The sequence below is a fragment of the Procambarus clarkii genome, chromosome 32 (genome assembly GCF_040958095.1).
Source record: "Procambarus clarkii isolate CNS0578487 chromosome 32, FALCON_Pclarkii_2.0, whole genome shotgun sequence".
Classification (NCBI taxonomy): domain Eukaryota; kingdom Metazoa; phylum Arthropoda; class Malacostraca; order Decapoda; family Cambaridae; genus Procambarus; species Procambarus clarkii.
In genome coordinates this window covers 26,948,283-26,958,282 of record NC_091181.1, presented here as the reverse complement: position 1 = coordinate 26,958,282, position 10,000 = coordinate 26,948,283, and the positions used below count along the sequence as shown (strand labels likewise).

The following is a 10,000-nucleotide window of genomic DNA, read 5'->3' as shown; positions in this document are numbered from 1 at the left end:
GCCGCGGGGACGCTAAGCCCCGAAATCATCTCAAGATGGTAGAAGTATCGAAGCTGTTGGCAGGTAGTCCGCAGGGATGAACAGTATTAATAGTAGAATTGGTAGTTACCTTGATTGGGTTACTAATAACTGGATTTTAACTAATAACTATTTTAATACATTAAATATCAATCCCGTTGTCCGGGACAGGAAGCCTGTGTGTGTGTGTGTGTGTGTGTGTGTATATATATTATATATATATATATATATATATATATATATATATATATATATATATATATATATATATATATATATAATAAATATAAAATATATATATATATAATCTCGGGTATATGTGCATAGAGGTCCTCTCCTAAAGTCAAACTGTTGACGTTCCCAAGTATGCAACCCCACAACAGTTGCCTAAGGCCCCGGTACTTATTTACTGCTAGGTGAAAAGTGGTATCAGGTGAAATGAAATATACCCAACTATTTCTGTCCCGCACGGGGATCGAACCCGGGATCCCCGATTGTAAGTCGAGAACGTAGCTAAATGTGTTCTCGTAAATAAGTTATAACAAGACAGGGAGAGAAGGAGGGATAACACAGTGAGAGGGGAGGCAGGATAACACAGTGAGAGGGGAGGCAGGATAACACAGTGAGAGGGGAGGCAGGATAACACAGTGAGAGGGGAGGCAGGATAACACAGTGAGAGGGGAGGCAGGATAACACAGTGAGAGGGGGGAGGCAGGATAACACAGTGAGAGGGGGGAGGCAGGATAACACAGTGAGAGGGGAGGCAGGATGACACAGTGAGAGGGGAGGCAGGATGACAGTGAGAGGGGAGGCAGGATAACACAGTGAGAGAGGGGAGGCAGGATAACACAGTGAGAGAGGGGAGGCAGGATAACACAGTGAGAGAGGGGAGGCAGGATGACACAGTGAGAGAGGGGAGGCAGGATGACACAGTGAGAGAGGGGAGGCATGATGATACAGTGAGAGAGGGGAGGCAGGATGACACAGTGAGAGAGGGGAGGCAGGATGACACAGTGAGAGGGGAGGCAGGATGACACAGTGAGAGGGGAGGCAGGATGACACAGTGAGAGGGGAGGCAGGATGACACAGTGAGAGGGGAGGCAGGATGACACAGTGAGAGGGGAGGCAGGATGACACAGTGAGAGGGGAGGCAGGATGACACAGTGAGAGAGGAGGCAGGATGACACAGTGAGAGGGGAGGCAGGATGACACAGTGAGAGGGGAGGCAGGATGACACAGTGAGAGGGGAGGCAGGATGACACAGTGAGAGGGGAGGCAGGATGACACAGTGAGAGGGGAGGCAGGATGACACAGTGAGAGGGGAGGCAGGATGACACAGTGAGAGGGGAGGCAGGATGACACAGTGAGAGGGGAGGCAGGATGACACAGTGAGAGGGGAGGCAGGATGACACAGTGAGAGGGGAGGCAGGATGACACAGTGAGAGGGGAGGCAGGATGACACAGTGAGAGGGGAGGCAGGATGACACAGTGAGAGGGGAGGCAGGATGACACAGTGAGAGGGGAGGCAGGATGACACAGTGAGAGGGGAGGCAGGATGACACAGTGAGAGGGGAGGCAGGATGACACAGTGAGAGGGGAGGCAGGATAACGCAACAAGAGAGGGGAGGCAGGATAACACAACAAGAGAGGGGAGGCAGGATAACACAGTGAGAGGGGAGGCAGGATAACACAGTGAGAGGGGAGGCAGGATAACAACAAGAGAGGGGAGGCAGGATAACACAAGAGAGGGGAGGCAGGATAACGCAACAAGAGAGGGGAGGCAGAACAATACGACAAGATAAGAAAGAAGGAATAACAACGCAGCTTTAAGGTAGTGAACAAGTAAAGTGGAGTAGAGGGAGAGAAAGCAAAAGCGAATACAACAATAAATTGCTTCAAAATTAGATATGACAATAAAGAGGGGCGATAAACACAGCATTAGACAACCCACTGGTGGCGAGGTGGGGCCCAGCAGCTAAAGATCGCCCGCTACAAGTACATTGAAGTCCATAAAAAAACACTGGCCACAAAAAAGGTCGATGCACAGGTTGGAATATCAGGATGGGAAGGTAATGTATCAGGATGGGAAGGTAATGTATCAGGATGGGAAGGTAATGTATTAGGATGGGAAGGTAATGAATCGTATTAGAAAGTATTCAACAATTATAGCAGTTGTATTGAGCGAGGAAGGTTTAGGATGTGGAGAGGTAGCAAGTGGGGCTCTGTACGCCCCATAGAGCCCCATATCCTACATAGACCACCAATGGTCATGGTTTATGTAAATAACCTTCAAGCGGTGCATGATTTATGTAAATAACCTTCAAATGGTGCATGATTTATGTAAATAACCTTCAAGCGGTACATGATTTATGTAAATAACCTTCAAGAGGTGCATGATTTATGTAAATAACCTTAAAGAGGTGCATGATTTATGTAAATAACCTTCAAGCGGTGCATGATTTATGTAAATAACCTTCAAGAGGTGCATGATTTATGTAAATAACCTTCAAGAGGTGCATGATTTATGTAAATAACCTTCAAGAGGTGCATGATTTATGTAAATAACCTTCAAATGGTGCATGATTTATGTAAATAACCTTCAAGCGGTACATGATTTATGTAAATAACCTTCAAGAGGTGCATGATTTATGTAAATAACCTTAAAGAGGTGCATGATTTATGTAAATAACCTTCAAGCGGTGCATGATTTATGTAAATAACCTTCAAGAGGTGCATGATTTATGTAAATAACCTTCAAGAGGTGCATGATTTATGTAAATAACCTTCAAGCGGTGCATGATTTATGTAAATAACCTTCAAGCGGTGCATGATTTATGTAAATAACCTTCAAGAGGTGCATGATTTATGTAAATAACCTTAAAGAGGTGCATGATTTATGTAAATAACCTTAAAGAGGTGCATGATTTATGTAAATAACCTTAAAGAGGTGCATGATTTATGTAAATAACCTTCAAGCGGTGCATGATTTATGTAAATAACCTTCAAGAGGTGCATGATTTATGTAAATAACCTTCAAGAGGTGCATGATTTATGTAAATAACCTTCAAGAGGTACATGATTTATGTAAATAACCTTCAAGAGGTGCATGATTTATGTAAATAACCTTCAAGCGGTGCATGATTTATGTAAATAACCTTCAAGAGGTGCATGATTTATGTAAATAACCTTCAAGCGGTGCATGATTTATGTAAATAACCTTCAAGAGGTGCATGATTTATGTCGGTAACCTTCAGGAAAAGGTTAAATCGTGTGTTTAATTTTTGCAGAAGGTACAAACTGACAAGGACTGCATAATGCGAACAAATGACCCTTCAGCCTGTGTAAGAGAGCTTAGACAGGCTGAAGGTATTTTTTTTTTTTTGAGATATATACAAGAGTTGTTACATTCTTGTACAGCCACTAGTACGCGTAGCGTTTCGGGCAGGTCTCTGGAATACGATCCCCTGCCGCGAAGAATCGTTTTTTCATCCAAGTACACATTTTACTGTTGCGTTAAACAGAGGCTACAGTTAAGGAATTGCGCCCAGTAAATCCTCCCCGGCCAGGATACGAACCCATGACATAGCGCTCGCGGAACGCCAGGCGAGTGTCTTACCACTACACCACGGAGACTGCATTGGCGAACAAGTGACTACTGCAGTTTATTCACCCAAATTAAAATGTAATCAGGCTTGGGAGTAGAAAAGGAGACCAAACACCACGGTGCAGGCTTGGAAGGAGGCGGCAACTGCACGAGTCAAAAACCCGCCAAACACACACCGAAACTACGACGTTGGTACAACGTTCGAACAAGTTTTAACACTTCCTAACCCGTTCTAACAACCAATATAGCAAGTTGTAACAACGTTCTAATACGTCATAAACACGTTAAGCCAAGATGTAACAAATTTATTACTAGTTGTAACAAGCTGAAAATAGACAGAGTTACGGTTTGTGTTTCCAGGGAAGCCACAAGGACCTAAGACCGGATGTAACACGAGGCGAGCCCGTCTTCAGGGTAAAGTGATTACCACAAGACACCAAACCCATTCTCACACCAACTGGATAGTTATGTAGATATTTCTAATGGTCTGAAAGCATATTATGGCTTCATTAATAGTCTGCTTGTAAACTGGCAAGTGAACCTTTGCCCTAAGATAATATGATCAAGTTATAACTTTATTGTATTATAAATCATTAGTTTAAAATATAAAAAGACTCTGCTTAATTCGTTTTCTTTGAAACGGTCTGAAGAATTTGATTTGTATGTAAATTAAATTCTAGGGGATACCCAAATATTTTTCGGATCTCATACATCGTGTTTGAGACTAATATATCGTATTAATGTTACGAAACATAACCTTAACCTAACGAAACCATGGGTAGGGATTTGCTAATAACACTAATTACATAGTGGTTTTGAAGTGATTGGCTCCAGGGTCCCTCCTCCCCGGGAACAGGTGGCAGAGGCACACATTAACAGATTAACATCGGTTCCAAATGCATGACCGGCACACATAATGTTGGCTTTCAAGAACTTAGTGAAGGAATCCTTCACAGTATTATATATACACGGCGCATGCTAGACCAGACCTAGAGCATTCAGGTCTAAGAGGACAACCATATATGGTAAACCACAAGGTCAAAATTCACACGGTTTAATTATTTGCCGCAAGACAGGTACCAGAGCTAATATATATGTGGAATGATGATAGGTGAAGTGAAACTACACACACACACACACACACACACACACACACACACACACACACACACACACACACACACACACACACACACACACACACACACACACACACACAAACGCAGAAACAAGCAGAAACACATCAAATAGGAAAACGTGGAATTCCGTAACTGCGCAGAACTCGAGACACACCTTCACCACCCTTCCCGGACTAACCCTCTCGTTCCCTCCACCCATCCACCCCCTCCACCCCCCTCCAACCCCTCCACCTCCCTCCACCTCCCTCCGCCCCCCCTCCACACCCTCCACCCCTCCACACCCTCCTCTGAGTGATTGAATGTTTTGGTTGTATGTTGGACACAGTTTTGCTGCTCTTAGAGCCTTGTTTTGAATTGTTTGTAATGTTTGCCTGTTGGTTGTGTGTAGAGTATGTAGTGGAGGGGCGGCCGGACCACAGCCTTGTATTCGCTTAGTTGTGCTTGCGGGGGGGGTTGAGCTTTGCCTCTTTGGTCCCGCCTCTCAACCGTCAATCAAGGGGTATAAGTGTGGCTGTGTACTCACCTAGTTGTGCTAGGTGTTCGTGTCAGCGTTACTGAAGCTTCTCTGTTTGCTTGAGGCTGTTTTTGCTTTGTTTATTCTGTCATTTAAGTGAAGCTTGACTCCTGTTCTATTCTTGAGTGTCGGTTGTCTGCCAAGGTCCGCGTGTGGGATTGGGTGGTTGGCAAGGGTAATGGGTATTATATTGAACTTTTGTTGATGCTTATTTTCTATTGCTTTTGAGAGTTATGAATTAAACTTGAGCATTCTTTTGTTGGCCAGTAACGTCTTTGATTGTCTTGAATAGCAGAGTATTTGAGTGAGGTCAACCGCATACGTGATGTATTCCCATGATGTTGGGGAGGGGAGGGGCAGGTGTGTGTGTGTGTGTGTCGTAATGGGGGGGGGGGTCAGGTGTCTGTGTCGTAATGGGGGGGTGGGGGGTGGGGTTGCCAGGGAAGGTGTTGGCGTAATACTACCGGGGAGGGAGTGAGTCACCTGTGTACCTTGTGTCATCTCCTCCTCCTCCTCCACCTGCTTGTCTTAAACCCGAGACCATAAACAAGTTACTTGCTCCACCGACCATCCCGCGTGGTGGAAGACCAGCCTGACCCGCCATCACTATCGTCGGGGTTGGTAGAGTAGCCCAGTGTCTTTTCATCTCCCCTCTTCCCCCCTATCACTCCCCTATCATTCCCCCTGCCTCTTCCTCCCCTCTCCCTCATCACTGCCTGCCCTGCAGTCAGGTGCTCGCTCGCCTCCTGCTAAAAGCGTGCAATTATGATACTAATGTTTGTGGCAGGTTATGCTGCCTGTGTAGCCGGGTTCTTAGTCCATCCTCTCTCTCTCTCTCTCTCTCTCTCTCTCTCTCTCTCTCTCTCTCTCTCTCTCTCTCTCATTCATATCCTGGTACACACCCATAATGGAGCCTGGACTCCTCCAGTAAGATGTTACCAAGTTTCAACCTTCTCGAAAATTGCTGCATTGTTATTTATGACCAGAAGCAGCACGAGACTCATAAGTGCTTTGTGGGCGGTGACAAGTGCTTTGTGGGCGGTGACAAGTGCTTTGTGGGCGGTGACAAGTGCTTTGTGGGCGGTGACAAGTGCTTCGTGGGCGGTGACAAGTGCTTTGTGGGCGGTGACAAGTGCTTTGTGGGCGGTGACAAGTGCTTTGTGGGCGGTGACAAGTGCTTTGTGGGCGGTGACAAGTGCTTTGTGGGCGGTGACAAGTGCTTTGTGGGCGGTGACAAGTGCTTTGTGGGCGGTGACAAGTGCTTTGTGGGCGGTGACAAGTGCTTTGTGGGCGGTGACAAGTGCTTTGTGGGCGGTGACAAGTGCTTTGTGGGCGGTGACAAGTGCTTTGTGGGCGGTGACAAGTGCTTTGTGGGCGGTGACAAGTGCTTTGTGGGCGGTGACAAGTGCTTTGTGGGCGGTGACAAGTGCTTTGTGGGCGGTGACAAGTGCTTTGTGGGCGGTGACAAGTGCTTTGTGGGCGGTGACAAGTGCTTTGTGGGCGGTGACAAGTGCTTTGTGGGCGGTGACAAGTGCTTTGTGGGCGGTGACAAGTGCTTTGTGGGCGGTGACAAGTGCTTTGTGGGCGGTGACAAGTGCTTTGTGGGCGGTGACAAGTGCTTTGTGGGCGGTGACAAGTGCTTTGTGGGCGGTGACAAGTGCTTTGTGGGCGGTGACAAGTGCTTTGTGGGCGGTGACAAGTGCTTTGTGGGCGGTGACAAGTGCTTTGTGGGCGGTGACAAGTGCTTTGTGGGCGGTGACAGGTGCTTCGTGGGCGGTGACAGGTGCTTCGTGGGCGGTGACAGGTGCTTTGTGGGCGGTGACAGGTGCTTCGTGGGCGGTGACAGGTGCTTCGTGGGCGGTGACAGGTGCTTCGTGGGCGGTGACAGGTGCTTCGTGGGCGGTGACAGGTGCTTCGTGGGCGGTGACAGGTGCTTCGTGGGCGGTGACAGGTGCTTCGTGGGCGGTGACAGGTGCTTCGTGGGTGGTGACAGGTGCTTCGTGGGCGGTGACAAGTGCTCCGAGTGCTAGATAAAGACAATTAAGACAATATAGGATAGATAGATAAAGACAATTTATTTAACACGGGGCACACGCACAAGGGGATGCAGGTGGAACGTGAGTACCCAGAGAGGGAGCCGAGTACCCAGTCATACAGATATTAAAAATAACTTTTTCAGTGTCATAGTAGTTAACAAATGGAATGCATTAGGCAGTGATGTGGTGGAGGCTGACTCCATACACAGTTTCAAGTGTAGATATGATAGAGCCCAGTAGGCTCAGGAACCTGTACACCAGTTGACGGTTGAGAGGCGGGACCAAAGAGCCAGAGCTCCACCCCCGCAAGCACAACTAGATGAATACAACTAGATGAGTACTGTTCAGGGAGCCAGTACCCATTCCTTCAGTACCTTGGGTACTGAAGGAATGTGTCTTAAGAGAGTAGCGCCCCACAACAGCTTATCTCCCTATCGTCCTTGTGAAAGGAGAGACTGGCTGACGTGTGAAAAATAAGTCTGTTCGGGTTTATACAAATGAGAGCATGGAAGACCTCTAAACGGTATCACTGATAAGCGGGGGAGTAAAGGCAACAGTAAAATAATTATAAACATATGGATAGAGTATCTGGAAAGATCGACATGACGGCCAGACAGTTTAGGTCAAGAGCAGAACTCCCAGAACCCCATCAAGCAGGTATTGAGCACCAGGTATATATACGCACCTAATAAAAAGCCTTTGACAGTTCCACACAAGACACTTATGAAAGTTATACACATTAGAGGGGTGACAGGCAGGTTACTAAATGTTCATGAACAATTGTCTAAGATATGAGAGCAGTGATGAGAGGCAATGTGTCTGACCGGAGAAGTGTCACTAGTGGAGTACCTCAAGGTTCAGTTCTTTTACCGGTAATGTTCATTACCTATAGTGATCTACCAATGGGAATACATATGTACATGAATGTTTGCAGGTGATGCTAAATGGCTAGGGAGAATCAGGGTTTTAAATAACTGCAGTGCCCTCCAAAATGACCTAGAGAAAATAAGTAAGTGGAGCAACACATTATAGATGGAATTAACAAGTAAACAAGTGTCATATAATGGATGCAGAACAGGGGAGAAGGGGCCACACTTAAGTTACAAATAATGTGAAAAGATATTAAAAACCTGTGACAGGGAGAGGTGTAGGCGTGGCTGAGGACAGCGAGGAGTCTCCCCAGGACCCCATAAAGGCCACTGTGAAAGGAGCCTGCGCTACGCTACCCAATTTCAGAACCGTGTTTAAATATGAGGACGGAGACACATTAAAGAAGCTGTAAACGAAATTCTTGTGACGAAATTTGGACATATACAAACACGTGCACATTACGTAAGCTGGCGTTAACCACACGTTGAAAACATGTGCAGTGGGAACTGTAATTGGTGGGAGCCACTTGTGGCCACACCTGCCATCAGGTGTGGCCCTGGATGGGGGGGGGGGGGGAGGAATGTGGGACTTGGGGCCCTAGCACGTCCCTCACTGCTGCCTACACCTCGCCTTACACACCACTCACTGAAGACGACAACATCGACCTTCAATATCTAGGTTACTTACCCATTTAGAATTTGTGTTTTATTTTTGGCCTACTAATATCGTATCAGCCGGGGGAGGGGGAGGGCCTCGAGGATGGGGGAGAGGGATGGGCATCATCGCTGGATGGGGGGAATAGAGAAGGGAACGTCTCATGGATAGTTACATTTACATTTTTTCTTGTAATATTTCTTTATTCTGGTTTTATCTTGGGTTCTCTTTAATATGTTGACCAGACCACACACTAGAAGGTGAAGGGACGACGACGTTTCGGTCCGTCCTGGACCATTCTCGAGTCGATTGGGAATTCGATTGTCGATTCTCATTAATATAGTGAATTTCAATTCTTGCTGTATATTACAATGCAGATACTTTATACATTATTCTCCTTGCAAGGTCACTGTGGCTGAAGCATTGTACACTACCAGGAAGGGGGGGGGGGGGGAGGAGCGTGTGTTCACACGTCCGAGCTCTAGATCCACTACAGCCAAATGTAACTATGGTGGATATTTGAAAGCCAGATGAGCTCAAAGAAGCCAGACAGACTGGGGGGTTGGTACGGAAGATGCTTCAACTGAACCCCAATATTGTATGTGATGGTTAGACTCTTACCAGGGGAGATAGTGCAATGTTTGTGTGTGTGTGTGTTGTGTTTTGTGTCTGACGCGCACAACACACACTGCGCGCGCTCACACACACACACACACACACACACACACACACACACACACACACACAGGCAGAAACAAATGGGCAAAGTTTCTTTCACCCTGAATGCCCCTGTTACCTAGCAGTAAATAGGTACCTGGGAGTTAGTGAGCTGTCACGGGCTGCTTCCTGGGGTGTGTGTGTGTGGTGTGGAGAAAAAAAAAGTAGTTAGTAAAAACAGTTGATTGACAGTTGAGAAAGCCACACACACACACACACACACACACACACACACACACACACTTTCTTGTACTTGCACCTGGCACCAGTTTCTTGCGCCTCACGTGGCACTGTTCTTGAACCCCAGCCCCCCCCTTCCTATACCTGTCACTTCTCTCCTTCCAGACACCCACCTTGGCACTACTCTCCCCTTCATGCCCATCCTTGCACTAAACTTGGCACTACCCTTGCCCATCATGCCAGCGCCCAAGTGCGGGTTGCCAAATGG

General features: G+C 46.9%; 2 protein-coding genes across 2 annotated transcripts in view; one reads left to right on the top strand and one right to left on the bottom strand.

Annotated features, from left to right (window-relative positions):
• LOC123759307 (uncharacterized) overlaps positions 1 to 10,000 on the top strand; it is a gene marked incomplete at its 3' end in the record, with an annotated part of 233,911 nt that overhangs the window by 112,552 nt on the left and 111,359 nt on the right.
• LOC123759507 (uncharacterized) overlaps positions 6,211 to 10,000 on the bottom strand; it is a 35,262-nt gene continuing 31,472 nt past the window's right edge. Inside the window, exon 3 of the mRNA XM_045744617.2 lies at positions 6,211 to 7,301. Within this exon, the coding sequence (XP_045600573.2) occupies positions 6,211 to 7,301 (1,091 nt within the window). The remainder of the gene's footprint in view (positions 7,302 to 10,000) is intronic.